Source organism: Gymnogyps californianus, chromosome 9 (genome assembly GCF_018139145.2).
Source record: "Gymnogyps californianus isolate 813 chromosome 9, ASM1813914v2, whole genome shotgun sequence".
Classification (NCBI taxonomy): Eukaryota; Metazoa; Chordata; class Aves; order Accipitriformes; family Cathartidae; genus Gymnogyps; species Gymnogyps californianus.
In genome coordinates, this window is record NC_059479.1 from 7,830,994 (window position 1) to 7,852,794 (window position 21,801).

At 48.4% G+C, this 21,801-nt stretch overlaps 1 protein-coding gene across 1 annotated transcript; it reads right to left on the bottom strand.

Moving 5' to 3' along the window:
* Window positions 1-2,198: 2,198 nt before the first annotated feature.
* On the bottom strand, window positions 2,199-18,060 carry F9 (coagulation factor IX). Its single transcript, XM_050901890.1, has 8 exons — window positions 17,994-18,060; window positions 14,740-14,903; window positions 14,382-14,406; window positions 12,381-12,494; window positions 10,509-10,637; window positions 8,140-8,378; window positions 5,740-5,857; window positions 2,199-2,746 (listed from the first exon to the last, which is right to left on the bottom strand). Exons 1-8 carry the CDS (start codon window positions 18,058-18,060, stop codon window positions 2,199-2,201), a joined length of 1,404 nt encoding a protein of 467 aa, XP_050757847.1.
* Window positions 18,061-21,801: the final 3,741 nt, after the last annotated feature.

Consider the following 21,801-nt stretch of genomic DNA (forward strand, 5'->3'; position numbering starts at 1 on the left):
GCAGGACCTAGAAAGATCCCAGTGTTCTTCAGTCACTGGCAATCATAGCAGAGAGGTTTTAAGTCACTGAAGGTAATTTCTATCTACTTTAAAATTGGTCACAATGCACTTGCTACGTGGAAAAGTAGGAGTCTCTTAAGTTACTGTCGGGGCTGTTTATAGTGGTAACAATTGTGGTAACAGTACACATTTTGAGGTACAACTGTAAATATTTGTCTCAAACATAGCACACATTGCATATTAAATGGTTTTAATCTTTTTTGTCTTCCATAGTTTTAAATCTAAGCTTTTATTAATTTATGAGGTTGATAAGTTCTGCAAATCTGAATGTACAGTCTGAGATTTTTAACATTTGAAACTTTGCACATGACATGGTATGTTACCTTAAGTATGCTGTTGAACTAGGCTCTTCATGTGTATGTATAAATTACAGTAGAGAATTTTCTCTGACTGCAAGTTTAAATGAACTATATTGTATATGTACCTGTAAAAACATGTGTTAAATCTATATTTAAAGATTAAAAACTTGTTAAATAAATTCATATGATAATATGCAATTCTGTCCAAAGACACCTCTGCTATAATTCTAGAGAAAAACAATAACTCTCACAGCGTTGGCTTTATTTAATTTCTTTGGAACAAATACAACCTTCTTACATGCATTTTGATTTTAAAATAAGCAGTGGCAGATGATCCGATTAGCTTCTTGCTGGATGTAGTGGCAATGAAATTGGGAGAGGCACCTCAGCGCTCATCCTGACGTCTGAAATAGCAGCTATCGAAATCCTGCCCTGGCTCAGGGTGTCTCCATCACCAGCCTCTCCTGCATCCCAGCACCGGGCAGCGCTGCCAGGAGGGACCTCCGGGCTGGGGGCAGTGGGCCGTGCTCATGGGTGGGCGCACAGGGACCGTGCGGGCATCAACAGCCCTTTTGCAGGTGGTGTGGGGGAGAGAGGTGGTCTTGGGGGCACATCGTACCGGGCGGGAGGGAGGAGACCCCTGTCAGTGGGGTTCTGCCTCTGGGGACCTGCTGTGGTCCTGTGCGCGGTGCCTGCAGCGTGGTAAAGCCTGTGTGTGAGCTGCCCACGCCAGGCATCACAGGGTGCAGTTCCCAAAGGCCACGCTGTTTCCCTGTGCACCCCTGGAGTTTTCCATGGAAGGAGATACGAGATGAACCAGCGCTGATCAGAGGTAAACGTCCCTTCCTCTGGGATTATTCCCTTCCCTTGAAGTTGGGAACCGAATTAAGCCCGCTGGAGGCAGCCCGGCACAGGACCTCTGCTCAGCGTAGCCTTTCCCCTTCCCTGTGCCTCAGTGCCACTCGTGTCCGGGCATGGGGCAGGCACCTCCCAGCGAGGTTTTTCTCACCCGCTCAGACCAGACACTGGGGTGTCCCATGCTATCTGCCCTCAGGGGACATCCTGCAGGCTCATTTGGGGAGGGCAATGCTCCATCTCCATCACCACCAGCAGCGCCCATGGCCTCAGTCTCTAGTTTTTAACACAGTTAATACGGAGACCAGGACAGGTAATGGCACTAAGCAGTTCTCTTTATAATCCTAACAAGGCTCCACAGAAATCATTAGCATAAAGCCTGCCACTGCCTTTAGATGAGTTTTATACAGATTTTAGATCATTTATACAGCCAATTTTATGCCATCCTAAAACAGGAGGAGCATTTCCTGCTGCCCGTGATCCGTCTCAGCCTGGCTCATGTGAAAATGTCTGGCCGAGAGTGCTGCGGATGCAACGCTTTGCGTGTTCACCTCCCTCGTGGGCTCCTGCTACAGGGATGATGCTGGATGCGGGTGCCCGAGGCACCCAGTGCCTGCTGGGCTCCCCTTCCCCGTGGTGCTGTGTGGCAGCTGTGGGCAGTGCCGGTGGCATGCTGGCCCAGGGCATGTGTGAGCCATGCCCCAGCTCATCCACACCAGCCTCTGCATTCGGGATTTGGGGACCTACGCCATCTCAGCAGTGCCGGTGCGTTCAGGAATGCAGTCATGGGTAATTAAAAGGGCTTTTTATTTCCTTATTACCACGTTTCCACTGCGTTGTCTCAACTTTTGCCTTCCAAGAGCAGAAATTAGTTCATTTAGAAATGTTTATTAAAACCCAATGATTTCTGAAAAATAAGTAGATTGCTATGGTCTCTCTTCAACTAACCAGTCCATCCCCCAGCACGGCGTAACATCCCGTGGGTTAGGTAAGCCTCGTGATTTCCTTTATCCACTTTAGGTACTTGGAGACCCTGGTATAGATGCCGTATTTACCTGGCTTGGCACATTCCTCGCCCCAGCTGGTGATCCCTGTGAGAAACCAGGTGCCCTCAATCTCGGTGGTGTAGGGACCTCCGCTGTCCCCCCCGCAGGTGTCACTGCCCCCGGCCGGGAAGCCCGCACAGAACATGTTCTGCAGGATGGTGGTGGAGGTGCTCTTGAGGCAGGTCGGCCGGTCGACAAAGGGCACCTTGAGGATCTGGAGGATGGTGGCCGGCCTGCCGCGGAAGAGCGTGCTGCCCCAGCCGCTCACTGTCCCCATCCCGTGCTTCAGCAGGGTGTTGGTGAACTCCCGGCTGCCGATGCAGATGGGGGTGACGTAGCTGTTGAAGCTGAGCGGCTGGTCCAGCTCCAGGAGGGCGATGTCGTTGTGGTGCTTGTTGATCGTGGCATTGTACGTGGGATGGGGAAGGATTTTCACCACCTTACGCCGCTGCTCTGTGTTGTCTTCCTCGTTGATGTTGTATTCACCTGCAGAGACAAGCGTGGCTTGGGCTGGACCCCTCCATGGCCGGACCACCGACCATGCCCTGATGATGCCATCCCGATGCGATACCAGCCCAGCCGGGTGGTTGCAAAGGGATGAGTGCTGCACACCCCAGCCCTTCGGCTGCTCTGAGCCTGCTGCTGGCAGGGCTGCTTGCCCCTTGTCAAAGGGCGTTGGAGGTTCCCCTACGGCAGCACCTCCTCGGTCCCCACAGCTGACAGGACCTGAAGTCCCAGATGTGACACTGGGCACACACTGGCCGATCAAGTGCCAAAAGTCCAGATGCTTTTGCCAAGGTTAGTAGCAATGTGGCTGCTTTTGGGATTTAGCACCCTCAAAGAGACGTAAGGGGATATTGCCCTTGCATCAAAGGGGGGAAAGCCTCTAGAATTAAAAATCTTTGTTTAAAATAAATCATTTGTCAGTGAAAAGAAACCTGACCTTCCCTTCTCTAAAACCACACAGCCACTGGGCAGAATGAGGTGCAGGGGACTACAAAATGCCACCCCTCCCAACACTCACGGGTCCCTGCTGCCCGCATGAGGCTCAGCTGCTTGCGATTGCAGGGTGCTGCCGGCAGCTTCAGGCTCCTGTGATTGAGTTGCTGGCAGCCTATTACCTCCCCTCCCGGCTTGTGTAACAGGTAGGGAGGGAAGGGAAAATGTTCTGTGGTCTCGGGTTGGCAAATGGGCAGCATCTGGGTCTGTCTGTAGCCGAATCCCCTCTCCTGCCTGTGAACTGGCTGTGCTGAAGGCTCGAGAGCAGGATGACTTTTCCCACTTGCTTTCTCACAGCCCAAGAGGCGCAGGGTGCATTTAACCCCTGCTGCAGTATTTCTACATGCTTTGCTGTAATCTCCAGAATATACGACCTCCTCTAAACAATATCTGCAGTACTCCTGGCCCTGGCAGTGTCCTGTGTTTGCTGCGTCTGCCTGTGAGGAGCAGCACGGAGCCCAGTGAGAGAGGTGAGGCAGCTTTCTGTGTTCACGTTAATGCTGGTGCCTGATGAAGGTGGGTTTGGTGGCTGGTGCTGCTGATGTGCTCTGTGGTGGTTTTTTTGCAGCAGAGTGTGAATGTCAGCTTCCTTGCAGGCTGTGTTTCTACAGTGTAAATGCAAGACAGATGTGGGGGAGACTTTCAGAAGGTTTTTCTTATGCTACAGCTGCTTACTATTGCTGAGGACCTGAAAATATGCTTCGGGGATGAAAGTGGAGAGGCAAAGAAGGACAGGGGAGGGGAATGCTTCTTTCACCCCCTGCTATCGATTTTTGGGCCTCCTGGGATGCTATACACAAAGCTGAACATTTAGCATGAATGGACATGAAGGAATCAGATGTTGCCCACGTAGTGTACATGGTGCAGGCACAAATTCAGTAGTGCCTGAAGCCATGCAAAATTGTGTTTTGCTTTCTTGACTTGCTGCCTGTCCAAAATCCTGCCCTGGAAACCCAGCGGTGCTGCAGAGCAGTGTGAAGGTAGCGCAAGGGGACTTGGCTGATAATGTATCCTAAATGGAGGGGATGTGTGACATGCAGGAGAGAGCCTGAAAGGAGAGGCAGTTTGCATGCAGATGCAGCAAATACAAAACTTCTGTCCAGGTGGAAATGTGTCTTTCTGGGGGGAGACTGTTTTTTCACTGGGCATTTTGTACTTTCTCACATTAGCGGCTGCAAGGCTGGGCTTTGTGCTGGGCTTTCCAGCAAAACTGCCTGAAAGTAGATAGCAAAAAATGTTGTGTGCAAGCTGCGAGCCTCATCCTGCCGGCACCGGGCAGGTGGTGCCCAGCCCCACGGCACTCACTCGCCAGGGTCCGGCCAGGCACACCCAGGAGCTCGGCCACATTAATATGGAAGACGAAGATGCAGCCGGAGCCCTCTTGATGAGCTTGTTTCTGTAGATAGAAACTCAGTACTTCAAGGCTCAGGTAGAATGTCATTTTTGTCACTAATACATTTCATAGCATTTAAACAGAAAGCATGATTATTCCATGCCTCCTCTCAGTGCTGCTTGTAGCAATTACTAATCATATCAGTGTTCCCCTCCTGTACCTATCAGTGTAACCCTCCTATACTAGATATTCATACAGGTGAGAAACAAATAATTTTGGGAAGCTGATTCTGCCACAGCTGTGAAACGTGGCACCGCGGCGCTTGCCAAGGCCCCGCGCTGAGTTATCAGCAGGCTGCCTAGCAGGCAGTCTGGAATAGCTGGGTACCAAGAGTCAGGGGGTTTTTCACCAGTCACCATTTTTCAAGCAGATACACATTTGTTTTGTAAAGTAGCAGCATCGCTTGCTGTGCAGTCTGGCCACGCTGCCCCCGCCTAACTCTCCAGAGACCCTGCTGTAAAAGCACGCTTTCCCACATGCCAGCCTGGTTTCTCTACTTCAATCCATAAATTTTATTAACTTTGAAAGAAGTTAGGAGAAAAAGTAGTCGTCATCTCTTTGCAAGGAGTTAGTTAGGTTGCTGGTGCCCCTCTTGCACCAGCTACACGAATCCATTCTCTGAGAGTTGTGTGAAAACTGAGTGGGACCCCCAAGAAGAGCAGAAATCCCTAGCGAGGTCCTATGTGGCTAGTAGAGACAAAAATCTATCACACCGGCTCATGAAGCAGCATCTTAACTGAAGCTCACCAGGCTTTTAAGCAGCCTGGGGTTCTCTCTGGCTCAGGTGAGATGATTGCCTGGGGTCAGGTTGAGCTGTGTTTGCAACATGGTCCAGCAGCAACGTGGCTTTGGGACCAAGGCCAGACCCAGCTCACTGCTCCCACTGGAGGTGGTGGTACCTGCAGAGACCAGGCTGCCGAAACGCTGCAATCTGGGGCCTCGGTGCTCTGAAAGGACTTGTGCTGCCTTGCTGCCCATCGTGGTGGCGTGGGTCCCAGGGTTCTGTGCAATGCCTTGTGCCTGGCCAGTGCAAGCCCTGTCCTGCGTCCCTCACCTGCACTGGCCCGATGCTGCCCGAGGTGCTCACCTGCCACGGCAGTGACATTGTCACCTGGCTGCAGGCAGTGCGCTGCCGTCACTACCCATTTCTCGTTGATGATGGACGCACCGCAGAAGCCCACACCATGGCTGTTCACCAGATAAACCTGTGGGAGCAGAAGGAAATCACACCCATGACTTTGTGTAAATCGGTGGGGAAGAAGAGTGGGACGCGGGGATTTTGTTTAGCCATAGGACAGGCTGTGTTTAGGTCGTACAGACCCAGTGCTGCCAGAGATGCTGCTCCTGGGGGAGTCCCTGCCCCTCTGTCCCCTGCTCTGTCACAGAGGGTGGCCAACACTGCCCCGCACATGTTAGTGCCCCATTGCACTTCTTCCTTTGCTGCCAGGCTGGGAGGGCATAAAACTCAGCATGAAACTCAGAGTGTCCAAAATACAAGCACTTCTGCACATACCTCCTAAAAGTGTTTTGCCAGTGACTAGATCTTAAGTAGTTAACTAGGGACAAAATCTTAACTACTCATTTCATTTGGGCATCTAACTGCCTCAGCACTTATGGGGCACGAGCCAGGACATCCCTTATGCTAAAACTTCTAATTAAATTGACCAGCTGACTCGGTGGACCGTGTTTTAAAAGAAGGATTTCTTTATAATTCCCCCATTTCGCTCCTTTCACGTGACGTGGCTCGTCACTGCCTAGCTGCCTCGTACTTTCCACGTATGTACTCGTTTGGTGCCTCTTTAGGCAGAGCCGGCTGCGTTTCCAGGAGCTCAGTGTCCGTAACGAAGAGGACGAAGCTCGCCCTTGGCGATGAACCGCAGTGCCTCCGTGCCCGCAGCCGTCCCCATCCCCGGTGTCCTTCGCGGGCTCTGCCCGAGCCGCTCCGGGCCGTTCCCCCGCCCGCCCGCGGCTCCCGGCGCCGCCCGGCCGCCCGCCACCGGAGGGCAGCGCAGGCTGCCGGTGCCGGCTGCTGCCGGCGTGCCTGTGGGTGCGGGAGTGCCCGTGGAGCAGCCAGGACAAGGCAATGACATGGTTTATAAGGCCTTCACCGGGATCTGAGCCCCACGACCGCCCCCAAGCCCCAAGGGGGAGGCAGCACCCCTCCTGGCTGCTGCCTGCATCCCAGCAGGCTGAGCATCTTCATTTGCCAGCTGGCAAAAGGGCAACCAAGATTATTTTCAGAGGGTGCCCGGTGAGATAAAGGTCTCCATGAGCCCAGCCAACTAGCCAGACTTGGTGGGCTTATAGCGTGTGAATTTGCTTTCTTTATGGATCCTGATTTCTCATATTTAACTTTCTGGTTCTCCTCTTGACTCTCTGTGAATGCGCGGTGGGTGCCAGCATCACCTTTGGTTTGTCCCACAAAAGGTTGTGCCAGAAAGCTCTTGCATGGCTAGGGCAGCGGGATGGCCTCTTCCCTTCAGACGCAGAACATGACCTCCCAACAAACCTCTTGCTGCTGCTTCTGGTGGCCGTGTATGTCCCCAACACGTTACTGGCTTTTTTTAGCTCTGAAATGGAGAGCAGATGCCCGCTCCTGACCTATCTGCATACACCCTGCTCACTGCTTCGCTCCCTCAGCAGATGTAGAGGCATCCGCTGATCTGCGTGAACGGGCATTTACATCCCTGTGTGGGCAACTTTTCATTGACATCACCAGTGTCGGTCTGTGCCAGAGCTTGCAACAGAAGGAGATTTACCATTCCTTAAATTCAGAGGAGGTTTTTTATTTTGCACTCTCAGCCACTGAAAATTCTGCGCTCACTGAAGCCAGAGTAGAATTTAAGGGCAGTAGGTGACTTTGAAAAAGATGCAAGCTAGGAGCTAACTTTCCTTTTGACAACAATTTAAAAGTATTTGCAGAGAGGTGGGTTGGAGGAGGTTTCTTTGCAGCCCCCCCTCACCTGTGATGTCATTTTTGGTGAGGTAGACGTGACTAGGATGCCACAAGTTGGATAAAGAAAGAGCAGCTGGATTTGGTAGGTGTCATACAAGGACAGATCCTTTGTTGGTATAAATTATCATGGATCTGTTGAAACTGATGGAGCCAAAAAATGAGCTGCATTGTTCCTTGCAAAGCTCCCCTCCCTCAGCCTTCAGCTTAATCTTGGTAAATTCATGGGCTACTGGGGAATCTGTTGCTATAGCTCAAGACCGACTCCTTTGTGCCCCGCCAGATAAAGCTGCTGTGACTCGGACTTCTAGCTTTTTTGCCAGGGTAGACTCCTGGCCAGGCAAGTTTTGTTGCCGTGGCACAAAACTGCGTACAGAAAGAAGCTGTGTTCCTGTTAGACTGGAGATCTATTGCTAAACTAAGCTCAGAGACAGGCTTTGGGGATGTAGAAGTGAGATGGTCCCGCATTCGGAAGGAAATGAATAGACAGAGCAATTGCTGCGGTTACAGGAGAGCTGCAGAAATAGCCAGTACCTGCCAAGGCACCTCGCCTTTCATGCTGTCTGATCCACCGACAACCCGGGTGCCCGTCTTAATTATCGGTGTGATTTTCGTGGTGGTGGCAGTGCTGGTTTCCGTGACGTTGTCGAGCACCTCGTCATGAGCATCGTCGTGGTCCTCAGCGGTGGTGTTCCAGTGTTCAAATGTGTTTATGGCTCGGGTGAGCTTGCTCTTCGCTTCAGGAGCCGTGATCCTCCCGCAAGGATACAGCACTGGGAGAGAAACAGTCACGGTTATGACTGGCTGCGCATCATGCTGAGAGTTACGCTGCTTGAAGGAGCAGGCTAGGAGGCAAATGCTGCCTCATCTCAGCACCTTGTTTTGGGACTGACACGGGAGACACAGAGCCGTGGGCTGACTGTGCGTTCTCTGTGCAAACAGATGCCTGTGCCTTTGAGCTGCAGTGCAGGTAATAGGTAAGAATAGCAAAAGCATAAATTGTTTCTGGGCTTTAGCAATGACATCTGAACAGCTTTTAAAAAGAAAAAGGCTTGTGAGAGAAAGCGCCTGTCTGACGGGATGGTGCAGCTGTGCCTTTATTTCGCGGGATGCTGAGGTGCATAGCTGGGAGGCTTGCTGCGGGAGGCAGCCGGGCACTTGGCTGACATTTCTACAGCAAGTAACTCCAGTACAATTACAGTCCAGCTGGGAGAGGGCAGGAAATAATATCTGCCAGTTGTACAGATAATCCTGTTTGGCACCAAGGTGAGGAAAACATTAATAAACTCTTTTTAGAGTTGTAGATTTTCTCTGTTAATGAAGATCTCATCTCTAGGCTCATTTCAGATGAGCTCTTCCCATTTCTCTCCTACGCAGTGTGTGCTGAATTCCTGCTGATAGTGGCAGTCAAAATAGTAAATAGCATCAGGCATTGTCTTTCATCTGAAAAGCTTTTGACAGCACTGTGCAAACAAACATTAGTGTAAAATCAAATGTAAGTGTGGCGTACTGAGATTTCTTTTTTTTTTTTTTTTTTTTAAAGCAGTCTGTTTTAGGAATAGGGCTTAAATAACTGTTGAGTGATGGGAAGTGCTACGTGTGTGGTTAGGCTAGGAAACGAAGGTTTCAGAGCCAACAAAAGCTAAGCTTTTGCAGGAAGGGCAATTACCCAACCTGAAAGATGATCTTATTGCTAACAGTAAAACTTTCTGGTCCAGTGAAAGTGATACAGCATGTTGGGCTACACAGGCCTGACCTCTTAATGATCTCCATTAAGAAGGACTCCCAGCCTAAGATACTTTCTACACTGATTGCTGAAAGTCAGCACTTTCAGGAGCTCAAAGTGTTCCTGGCTGTAGCTATCAGACCTTCAGAAACTAACTCACCTGTGAGGGTGCCTGCATGCTAGCTTAGGTGTGCAAATCTGTTACTCTCAGGTGTTAGAAATACGATAGCATCAAATGTTAAATTGACCTTAGATGACAAAATATTTCTCTACTCAATCTCCTCTTTCCTCTGCCAGATGTGCTTCTGAGCTGTTCATGCCCAATTAACTTGCTGTGTTGTGGTGGGTTGGGATTGCATGTGTCGGTGTAGTTAGAGATACCGTAACAGCCTAGGAGCAGGGTAAAGTTGGGGAATGCAACAAGAACTAGCTATTCCTTAGCCCTTTATGAAGTTGCAACCTCAAGCAATGCATTTCCCCTCCACCCTACTCAATACCACAGCTAAATCACGAAGTCTAGTTCCTGTTGAGGGTCTTTGTCTGCAGATACACACTGTTGGGAGGACAGCACCACCACAAAGCTTCACTTGCTTCCACCCAACTCAGGTAATTATAAGACGCAGCATGATGGCTAGCCATGAAATGGACCATCAAGAGGATTTACAGTAACAAAGATTGTCATTTGTTCTGAAAAAGCCCAGAGCATCCTCGATGTAGGATCAGTAACTAAATAGTAGCTCCTATTGGAAGAACATGGGAGTGAGCTCTGGCTGGATGGACACCAGTGTGTATGCTGGTGTAGCTGAACATCACATTTCTGCCTCCAGAAAACTACTGATCCATATCTAGAAGTATAAGATGTCTGCAAGTGGGAGAGGCACCTGTGTGAGCAGCCATCTGAAATGAGCATTTGCCTTATGAACAAATTTCTGGACAACTACCCTCCTTCTCCACCCACCTAGGCTAAAAAAAGGGTGTTTAAATTGCGTCCTTCAAGCCTGACTCCACATCTGCCATCGGGGAAAGTGAAAGGTCAGGCTCTTTACATTTGCTAAGCAGGAAAACAAGGCTGGTTTTCAACAGGATATTGCATTTCTATGGGATTCATATATCTAAATCCAGTACAAGACCTTGGAAACTTTCACTCAAATCTCTTAAAAACACTTTAAAAGTTAACCTGTAGGTTCACAGGACTTTCCATCTTCATGAAGTCTATAGCCAGCAGCGCAGGAACACACAACTTTCTGCGGCGGGTCATGCCTGCAAAAGTGCTTGCAGCCTCCATTTTTAATAGCACAAGTGAAGTCTGAAAGAAATTAGAATGAGACTGTGAAAGCTCATTTGAAATACAACTGGTCAGAGATTTGTTGGGACTTGGGCCTTTGGACTCCGCCTATAACCCACTCTGGTTGTTCCAGACTATGGAAACCGGATGCTTGTTTGCAAGGAGAGTGTCCTCCTTCCAAATCACACCCCTGCTTGTAATGAAGGAGCACTGGGCACCTCTTTGAGAAGGCAGGTTGAGGAATGGCCCTATGAGAGGTCCCACCGAGCTCCTGCCTCCAACAACTGCTTGCTGTCTGAAATCTGGCAGCCTGACTGTAAATGACTCCTGCAAATATTTGGTTACGAGCCACGTGATTTCCCCACCGTCATGCTGCTCTCCTCCCACCCGTGCTTACGGCAATCCAGCCCCGGTGCGGATGCTAGCGGAGAACACAGGGTGTCAAATGGGAGCAAACCCTGAACCCAAGAAGGGCTTTGTCCTGGGATTATCTCTGGGCTCCGAATTTAAAACCTCAAGCAAAGCCATCTGTTCTTCCTGACATACCAATAAATCATTGCAACCTGACGTGGAAGACCCATTTCAGCAGGACGTTTGATGAAATGGGTCCCAACCTGAGGCACGGCGAGATTCCCGTGACTTGTGCGTATCTTCTCCCACCCCACCTCGCACTCCTCTGTGGTGGGAACACCATCTCTTGGAGGTGGGAAACCACTAATATGCAGACGCCCTTTTAATTCTCAGTGAGTTTTCAAATAACTTCACAGCAGATTAACTCCACTCCTACTTCCTCAAGGACATCTCCCTTCCTGTAGCCATTTTAATGCCATCATTTACTATTTTTACAGAACTCCTTTTCACGCCTCACTTCTAGCTCTATTTTTGTTCCTGTCTCACTTCCACGAGAAATCTGCAATGAGACTATTTAAATTTGATGCAGCTTTGAAATGCTCTTTTTAACGTACACTCCTCTCTTGCCAGAGCAGAAGCGCAACTAGAAAGAGAATCTTTTATTAGTGCAGTGAGTCTAGCACATTATGCGAGTCGCACAGCCCCTGATTATATTATGAATATAAGAGCTGAATATCCCTCTTGCTTAAATTATCAGCTGTTTGGTTTTCATAAACTCCTCAACCCATCAGGAAAATATTTGCCTTTTGTTTGCCTTCAGAATCAAGGTTGCTGGTGATAATTATAATTATGAATTTAGCAGAGTGCCATTGAGAGGAGGTTGCGATAATCCTGCCTTGCTCAGCACCCGCTGCCCAACCTGGCGTGAGAAACGGAGAGGGGGAGTGAGAGCGTGGGGGCCCCATCGGGGTCGGTGGAAAACTGTTGCTTTCAGCAGGTGAGCACGTCGTCCCTGATTGACAAGCAGCCCCGGAAAGGCTTGTGCTGGGGAGATAAAGGAAGGTCTCTGTGTCAACATTTGCGCTGGCAGCCGCAGCGTGCTGAACAAAAGACCTTGAGCCTGAGTCTCTGTTGAACCCTGCGTAAGAGCAGGCATCTCGGTGCTCAGCGGAGGTGGAGCTGGGGCTCCACCAAGGACAGGAGAGGACAGCGACATCCGCTCCTGTATCCCCGGGCATGTTCCCCTGTAATCCCGTTGCCAACAGGCTGGATTTGTACATTCATGCAGCGCCTTACAGCAAGGCAAAATATGTCTGAAACAGCCCTCCAACAAGATGAAACTCTACGCCCACTTTGATCCAACGAGATTTCAAGCAGGGCAGAACAACCACAGGACAAGCCCCCGGTACGTACCTATCTCACAGTTTCTACCTTCGTACCCAGCTGGGCACCAGCACACATAGGAACTTACTGCGTCCTTGCAAACGGCTCCGTTTTTGCATGGATTGGGGTCGCACTGATCTCCATCTTGGAGAGAAGACAGGACAATTAATAAACATGAGCGTCCACCACGGCTGGTGCCGACCAAGCGCTGGAGCCTTGCTCTGTGCAAGCCTCCCGTTAAAGACGAGCAAGCGACTGCACACCTTCCTTCTTTGTAATGGAAAATAAGTCAGATCCTGGCACCCAAGTGCACGACAGACAACATCAGCACTGGGGTAACATCAGCAGCAGTGCTTTACCCAGAGTCCTAATTATGTACCCTGTCCCGTGTGGGTTAATTCTGCTCATTTCAGCAGAACTCCTCTTCAGTCTCTCTCATGCAACATCTCAACAGGAGCTCATGTCTTGGCTAAGTTAGACAAACCAAGTTCGAAGGTTTGCTTCCTCAAGAGTGGTTATGATCTGAATTATTTTAACACTACTGTCTTTGTTCTCTGAAGGTTTGGGCCTGTCCACTTGGATTTGGAGACCTCTCTGCATATTAGGATTGAGAGCCTCGGTCATTGTTCTTTCTTTCTAAGTCTCGTACTACTATTAACTGGTCTAGATTTTTCTTTACATGTCAGGGCTTTTATTTTCACAGTTGCCTACAGCTGAGAAGCTGAGGCTTTAATAAAAATAGTCAGTACTGCAAAATTAGTGATCTAACACTTTGGAAGAGTAAGTCAGCGAAGTTAAACTACAGGGAAGCGTGCTTTGAAATGGTAATGCAAACAAAGACAAGAAGGAAGGGGAATGACTTGATGTGTTTGTGTCCTGCCAATAAGTGTGGCTGTTAACAGCGCTTTCAGAAATGGGCTGGAATGCCAAAGGCAGATGGCAAACAGGGACAAAATGGTTTTGTCTTGTCTAAGGCAGGGTGTCGGGGTTTGCACATAAGGTGTGGATCGCAGCTGTTGTTGCTGCCTGGTGAGGGCAATCATGGCGTGGTACCGCTTGGGTGCTGTGCAACGGGTGAGCTCCTGTGGGCTGCACGTGTTGGGAACAGCAGCCTGTAAGCTGAACAGTAAACCAAGCACTTCGAATGATAGGCAAATATATGGCATTCATTATTTTTGAAGAGCTAATTGATTACAGTGGCAGGGAAACAAATGCAGTGTTGGGTTTCATCAGTTGGTTTTTCAGAGGACAGTCCTACAATGCAAATGTAACTTTTTAATTTTATAGTCTGGACTGAATAATCTGAATTATTTAAGGCTTTTGAGTGAGATGTTCTGGGAGCTTCGCCAGTCTACAAAGCAGTTCATTTATTGAAATGTCCTTAAAATTAGTTTCAGATGTTTTAGTGGGCATGGAAATCTTTTTGGTAAGGGACTGAGGAGTTGTTGGGGATGGAGGCTTAAAGGGAAAAAATAGATGGTGGAGAGGAAATGGTGGAGAAGCAAGCGTTTGGGACCACTGGTGTGAACTGCAAACAGCTGATCATGTTGAGGTTCCACTTTAATATAGCATTTCTAGGGATTCACACTGTGCTTGCACAAGGCTGTGCCTTATCTGGAGATCTCTGCTTAAGAACAGAGCATTTGCTGTTTGCTGAAGGGATGTTAATTGTTGTTGTCATGTTTTACTCTATATCACAGCTGAAACTAGAAGCCCAGAGCGTGACCTGGGCTCAACGGATCTGGTGGTCTGTGTGAAGTGGTTTTGTTCTGTGAGGTTTTTGAAGTTTGTTCAAAAAAACCTGCTTGAACAAAGAAAACATTAAGTAATATTTTTGGGGGGCTTGCAATTTGTATACAAATGGGACAGGCCCAGGCTGGGTGGCTGCAGGATTTAGGGTGCATGACTCTGACTAGCTCTGTCATAACACAGTTTCTGAATGCTGGAATACATTTGTTTCAATAAACATCTGCTACTTATGCACCGAGAGATGAATACTATGCATTTGAACATGAAGAAAGCAGCTCTTACCAATGTATGTTTTCCAAAACTCCATCTGCAAAGGGAAAAAAAAAAAAAAAAGGAATTTCTGGGCACTGCCTGACTGAAGCAGTAAAGGGATGACTCCAAATCTAAAGCAAAAGACTTGCAGGAAAACAATCACCTCTGTAATCCCAATGGTGACCAACAAACCTTTAAAGCAGTTCCCCAGCCCAACTGATGGATCACTAATGAGAAAAAAACACGATAGATGCTGCACTTGGCCCCTGCAGGTTTTCCCCTTGCTGTTCACTCCTTCTTCCCCCTCTGTGCCTCCTCACCTGAAAGGCTCGTAGAGGTGCGGGCTGGGGGGAACAAGGTGTTGCCATGTTGCAGCAGTAATACTCACTGTTTTCTCTGTGTTTTCAAACACTTCTCGGGCTTCTTCAAAGCTGCATTTTTCTTCTATGCATTCTCTCTCAAGGTTCCCAGCAATAACCTCTTCCAGTCTGTTTGAATTGGCTCGCTTTTGCCTCCTCAGAACCGAGCTTGCCTCTTTGTTCTCGATGAAGACTGCAATTTGAAAAGAAATAGGGGCTAGAGAGGAGCACACGCCATTGTGTGATGCGGCTGGGATGGGCTGTCAGGGATCTGTTCTCCCAGAAAGCAAGCCCTTTTCATGCATTCACCCTCCCATTGCCCCATGGCGGGGGACATTTCAGGAGTGTTATCATCTACTTGAGGTTTCTTTGGTGTCTAACTTAAGTGCAATCCAGAGGATCAAATCTGGAGAACCAAGAATCAAAGTAGTCGATAGACAGAAACGACTGATGGCAAGAGGGTGATTAGGAGCGCTGAAGTTTGGTGTGAGTATCTCCTATCATAGATGCACAGACTGGAATAAGCTATTTGAAAGGGGAAAATAACAGGCTTTTTCATGCTACTACTTGGTGAGGTCTTGTTTGGACACAGAAATTGCCCTGTTTTAACTGTCTCTGCCTGTTTTGGCCGTGAAAGGCCATCTGCCTCTGCAAGCAGCTGCGGCCCTTGGAAGCCACAGGCCATTTGCTTCTCTCCCTGCTCCTCACCCACGCCCATATGCATGGGTACCACCATTTTCTGCCGCCAGGAGGGGTAACATGGGCCCTACTCACCCCCTCGGCCAGATCATGTCAACGAGGTGGTGTGCATCCACCTTCAACTTGCTGGCCAAGCTCCTGGGCAGAAACCACCAGCAGAGAGCTACTGGCACCGCAGGAACCCCCAGTCTAGGCGGGGTGTCTGCGGTGGCCACCAGCCTTCCCATGGTGGCTGCCTGGTGAAGGGCACAAGGACATGCAGTCCCGTGATGGTGCTACCATGAATGCTCTCCCGGCAGGGCCACACGTCCCATTGGCACGGTCAGCAGCAGCAGCCTCCTCGTGGCAGCCGCCCGGCAGGGTTTGCTCCTGACCCACCTCTTGGAGACCCCCGCCTCTGCTGAGCACTCTTCCACCATCCCACCGCTCTAAAAAGACATTATTCACCCAGAGGAGCTTCCTGCTTTGCCTCCCCAGCCTCTCCTCTCTCTCCACACCTTCCCTTAGCGCTCGCAGCCATGTCCCTTTTTGTCACCAGATGGCATGGTAGAGCAGCTCTTCTTGGAGGTGCTGGTGGCCACCTTGGACACAGACCCTTATCTGGGGGCTTTGTGCTGGAAGGGGTTCAGGCACCTGTGGGCCTGGCCCTCTGAGGGTTAAGGAGAGCGTGAGCTCAGCCAGGGGGACAGAGAGGAGAGTGAGGGGCAAGTACCAGCCACTCGTTCCTTCTCATGGCTAACTTCTGCTCTCGATCCAGAGCTGATCCCAGCCTCTCCGAACCCACAGAGGATCGGTTTTGTTGAATTCTCATGAGCCCCAGGCAGTTTGCTCTGATTTATGCCATGCCACTGACGGTGTAACCAGCCTCTTCACCTAAAGATCTCTCTGCCAGAGACTGAACTAATAGTGTTTGCAATGCTTTTAATCATTGTACAGCAAGCTTGCACCTCTGCCTTCCCCATGCTAGTGTGGTTTTGGTTAAAAATGAAAAGGAGTGCATTAAAATCCTGACCTTAATCTAATTGTTTGGCAGTAGATATTGATGGGTAAAGCACTGACCTCCAAAGAAGCCAGGCTTGTTTCAAACACCGCAGCCCCCATAGGGTGGCCGGTCCCCTCCCAGCTGCAGGGCTGTGGTTTACGTGTGGGACATGAACGTACAGCCCCAAGCGAGCCTCCCCGGCTGAGCAGGGGCTTAGAGCGTGGAGGCACTGGAGGGGGCACAGCCTCGCTGGAGGAGACCTGCCCCTTTCTCCCCATGGCATGGGCTGCAGCCTCCAGCTTGTCCCCAAGCTGGGCAGAAAAAGCTCAGGTGAGAAAGATGGAGCAGCGTTCCTTGGTTTTGTAACCCTGTTGGGCTCTCCGTGTGCTTAGTGCCCGGGGAATCCGATGTGGGCGCAGCCGCACATCGCCCTGCGTGAAGTGAGGTAGCTGCGTTAGATCCATTCCTTCGTCTCTTCCCTGTGGGATGTGCCAAGCACCTGCCATAATTAACCCATTTAATGGAGAGAACTCATTTTGATGAATGCAGCTTTGCCTCCCCAGATCCCTCTAGGCTTTCTCAGTTGCGTACTGATCCCACATGCTGCTTTACAAGCAAAACTTGATTTGAACTGAAGGTTGCAGGCTCCGTGGGGTCACAGCCATGGTACTCACCCTGGCTGGAAACCATCCTCACACCAAGAATATGCTCACACATGACTTATCAACTTTTGAACCAGTATCTGAGAGAGTGAGATGGGTCTCTGGGCCAAGGGGCTGTGGGGGCAGACCTGTTGTGCCAGCTGAGTATAGTATTTTCTAGGAGGTAGACCTGGGTGGTTGGTGGTACCAATATACTTTAGGCTCTGCTCACTTTTCATTGCTAAGCAAACATTTTGGAAAGAGGCTTTTTTTTTTTTTTTTTAACCTGTTACTTGCAATGTTTTAATGAAAGAGGAAAGGCCAGCCTTGCACCAAACAAGTACTCACACTGGATGTCAACCAGCCTCTGCTGGAAGTGTTGCTGCTACAGATAAATCAAGCAACAGCCTGCATTACTATGTGTGATTGCCCACATCCATCAACTACTCTATATTGTCTTCAATTTTGGCTGCATCTTACACTCTTTGTTAAATTCACGCTGGGTTTGGCTTTAAACAATTCTCGCAGTGGCAAATCCAAAGACTGTTTTATGGATGTGAGTACTTGCTTGTACTCCAGGACAAGGTGATGGCACACAAAGAGGTGTGGATGTTACTCCACCAGCAACGCTATCCCCTTGTTTTCCTTCTGTGTGTGGGTGCGTGCATTCTAAAATGGCGGAATCAAGCTCTGAAAGCTTAAAAGCTGCAAAAAAAGTAAGAAAAATCCCATTCTTAAAATTAATCTCTGTGACACATTCTGTGTAAAATCAGCATAAAAACTATTATTTCTTTCCCAAGAAAAGAACCAGAGCTTTAAAGAGAGGAGATATGAAATGCAGCAATCCCTCTGAGCTCTTGTTTCTTATGAGACTGCACAAGCTGTCCTTTCACCTGTGCCAGTAACCCCCACGCCCCCGCACCCAAAAGTGAAGGACTTGTTAGGTTTTAAATAAACCCACCTGTACTTTCGGCACCAAGACAAGCTCCCAGGAGACAAATGGAGAGTACAAGGGGGATATTTGCCATCTTCTTCCCACTGCCCAAACCTCTCACTAACAAATTGTTCGGGTAGTGGAGTTCAGTCAATAGTTCCAAAGTGCAAGTGCTTGTTTATTTACTCCGGGTAACCCTTTAATTTAAGGTCCCCAGATGTGCCATTGCTGAAGCTTGAAACGGCAGCATGGGTGTTATTGGAGGGGGCATGTCCATGTACAAGAAACCTGCTAGGTAGTTGCAGTCCTTGGGCTCATCTTCTGCCCTGTAGAATATTACTGCCATGTTTGGGGGGTGAGCATAGCACAAGAATAAATTAATTCAGCTTCAGTGAACCTCTTCAAAGCACTGGATTTCCCATTCCTATCCAGGTGATGTTGTTGGCCAAATAAAAGTCCACAGTAGCATTTTCAAAGGCTTCAGTGTGGTCCACATTTCATCCAAAAGAGCCAGCACAATTCCCTTGAAGACGACCCGACAGAGGATGTTTCCTCTCGGGGACCAGGCGCCCTTGGAGGAGGGCTGTGTCAGCCAGCACGCTCTCACATGGGTTATCTAATTAAAAACCTGGATGAAGTGAGGTGAGATTATTGGCCCATTATCCAGAGCTGCTGGGGCAAACCCTGGAAACACATGGACGTTCCTAGGTCCTGTACTTGAGGCCACAGGAAGGAACCTGCTACTTGGTGGCTTGGACAGTGGGCTGGCGTAGGGATGTGCTGATAAAATGCCGGCTCTGGAGCAGGGAGAGCGTGCAGGCTCCTGGCTGCAAGACAGCCTTTGCCCAGGGCAGGTTCACAGGCTGCTCCTGATCCACACTGGCCAAAGAGTGAACTGAAAGGGAGGAAAGATGGGGGAAATGAAATAGGAAAAAATGCAGGTTTTCATACAGAAAAGAAAGAGTGGGTTTTCATATGAAACAATTCATATTTAATGGTGGGCTACTTACAACTTCTAAAACCCATTTCTTCCCTTATTCTGACTTTCCTTTAGTATGAAGAGCTATTTCAAGGTGAGTAATTGCTTTTGGGAAAATACTGAATATTGTAAAAAAAAAAAAAAAAAAAAAGAAACATCCATTTCTGGAAAGGTCAAAAATCTCCCCCCCCCCCCCACTTCCTTGAGGAGTTGTAAGGAAAGTAGGCCAAAATCATTCATCCCACTCTGGGGAGGGCTTGCGGGCTTTCTGCCAATGACCTGTTCCTCAAAACCTGCTTCCCAGTTTCTGCTTCTCCCCCCGCTTCCCCATGCCACAGGGCAGAACTGAAATCCATCATTGCACCCGTGCACATCTGGGCCTTGTAGTGCTCTGCCCAACTACAAAAAGGTCTCAGACAGAGGCATTTTAAAGCAGAACTCAATTTCTGAGTGTGGTGTTGGTGCTATTGCCTTTTGGTATTGACTTAGCTCTAATACTATGCTTAAGAAGAGCAGCAAGAGGCTAGCAGGCTCTGATGGCTTGTTAAAGCAGAAGAGCTAGAATAGGGGAGCTGGCAGGTTTCACTAGTTCCCAGCAAAGCAAGATGGATATTGTGCTATTGTCAATGCAAGGGAATCCCACAGCACGTTTCACGGTGCCGCAAGTGCTCACAAGCAGGCTAACGCCATTTGGGGAGACGCAGAATACGTACTGTGTTGGATGTGCCTGTGTCTCGCAGGCTGGAGAGCTATTAGTTGCTATGAGGCTACAATAGCCCGTGGGTAGTTGTTAAAGTGTTTGCTTGAGCTTATGAACCATAAATTCTGTGCGCTCAGTCCAAAAAATTAAAAATGTTCCTTTGTGCAGCAAATGGGAGAGATGTTTATGGTTGCATGGGTATTTGGAATTACTTTTGTATGCAGAAAGGACCGATCAGCTACAGGTAGATATGAGATGCTGAATGTGAGTTACAGCCTTGTGAGATCTGGGTTGCCTAGGTGGAAAAAATCCTTTATTTTCCTTTTCTTGTGCAAACAAAAGGTCCTGAAACCTATAATTCATCTTGTTTCTTCTTGCTCCATTTGAAATGATCTTTATTCATCACTGACAGTAGCTTTTGTTATCAAATTTCTGTGGTAGATAAATGAGTTGGGATGAGGTAATGTGCTGTTGATGTAAATTGAATGCAAAGTGAAGAAGGTAATGATCATCTCTCATTTTCTGTGCATAAGAAAATGCAAATGTGAGAAAATAGAGTTAAAATGCTGAAACAATACATCTCCGATCAATAAAAAGGAGTGTAGAGAATGGCCTGCCATAACAAAGGATAATTAGAATCTCATTACTGTAAATATTTTACTTTAGAACATAGGTCAGTCAAATTATTTTTGGTTTATGGTGCATATTTCACTTGTAATAGTATTTGCAACATTATTGCTAATTAATCTTCACAGAAAATGCCAACATCATTAGAATAAACAAGGCTATTAATACAAATAATTTCTATTGTTTACTACTATTGCTGTCAACTTCTGGGGCACTAAATTGAAAGCAAAGGGTTTCTTTTTATTTATTTTGCAAACAAAATCCCCAGAGTTGCGACCCCCACCATGGGCACTTCAGAGATGAAAGCTTTGCTGTTTAGGTGGATGACATCAATCAGATCTGGGTACATTTTGACTTAGTGTTCTACGTTCTCAAAAGAAGGCTATTTAAAATACAGACCCAAGTCATGTTCCTTCCTATAAAAAAGGCTTTCTGTAGCAAGGAGCTGTTAGGAGATGTCTCTTCTGGTTTGAGGTGTTAGATTCGGGGCTTTTTTTGTTGACATACCTTTTTGTTGTTGTTGTTGGAACAGAACCGTCACACACATGAGGTTGCTGGGCATGTCTTTGTGTCAAAGGCAGAAGGAGCTGGCAGGGGTGCAGGGCAGCGTGTTCCCGGCAGGGCCACCACCTCGGGCTTGGGGACTGCCCATCTTTCGGAGAAGCTTTCTGCTGCAAAGTGAAATTAAGTTTATGAGAAGTCAGAACAAGAAAGCTATTTCCATTTTAATCTGATAGATTTTTTTTAAAATGTGCTCTGGCTGCACTGATCAATAATGTTAAACAGCCTCATGGCTTGAGGATCTTGTTAAAGGATTGTTCATAATCTCCCTTGTCTCCAAGTGCACTCTTTTAAGCGAAAAATCCTCACTCAAAACCTTAAGCAAATTGCAATTTGCCCTTGCCCTCTAGACAGCTATGGTAAGTGATCTTTCCTTAACCAACAGCAAACAAGCTATTTCTGAAAAAATCAGCGAAAGTAATGCTTGATCTTTTTTTTTTTTTTCCCCCCCTCCTTCTTTATTTGATTACTTTGAAGTCCCTGGCTTTTTCTGGAGCAGTGATTGTGGGAAGTTATCCAAATATAGAGGCAGCACAGCCATGGAGTCCTTTGCAGTGCCTATCATTCTGTTGTAGTCATTAACATACTGGAGAAAGTACCAATTCTGTTAAAAGTCCCATAACCACTGAAGATACTAAGGTGTATTTGGATGTCAGTGGCGTTAGTGACCTACCCCGGGTGAGGATATGCCCTCAGCTTTCACAGGTGGGATGCAGAAGCCTTGTCCCCGTGGCGGTGGCTCTGGGCTGGTGGGATCGCAGGCGCAGGAAGATGCTGCTGATGACTTCAAATCTGTGCTGTGGCAGGGGTATTCAGGCAAAAAGGAGGTGGCTGGCTTTGGTGATGTGAAATGGCAATCAGGACGTACTCTTCAGTGACAGCAGCATACAGTTTGTGCAGGAACAGTGTTGGCTCATAACTCTCCCGTCTCTGAAAGCCTCTCCCCTACTCCCCCTATCCATCTCAGG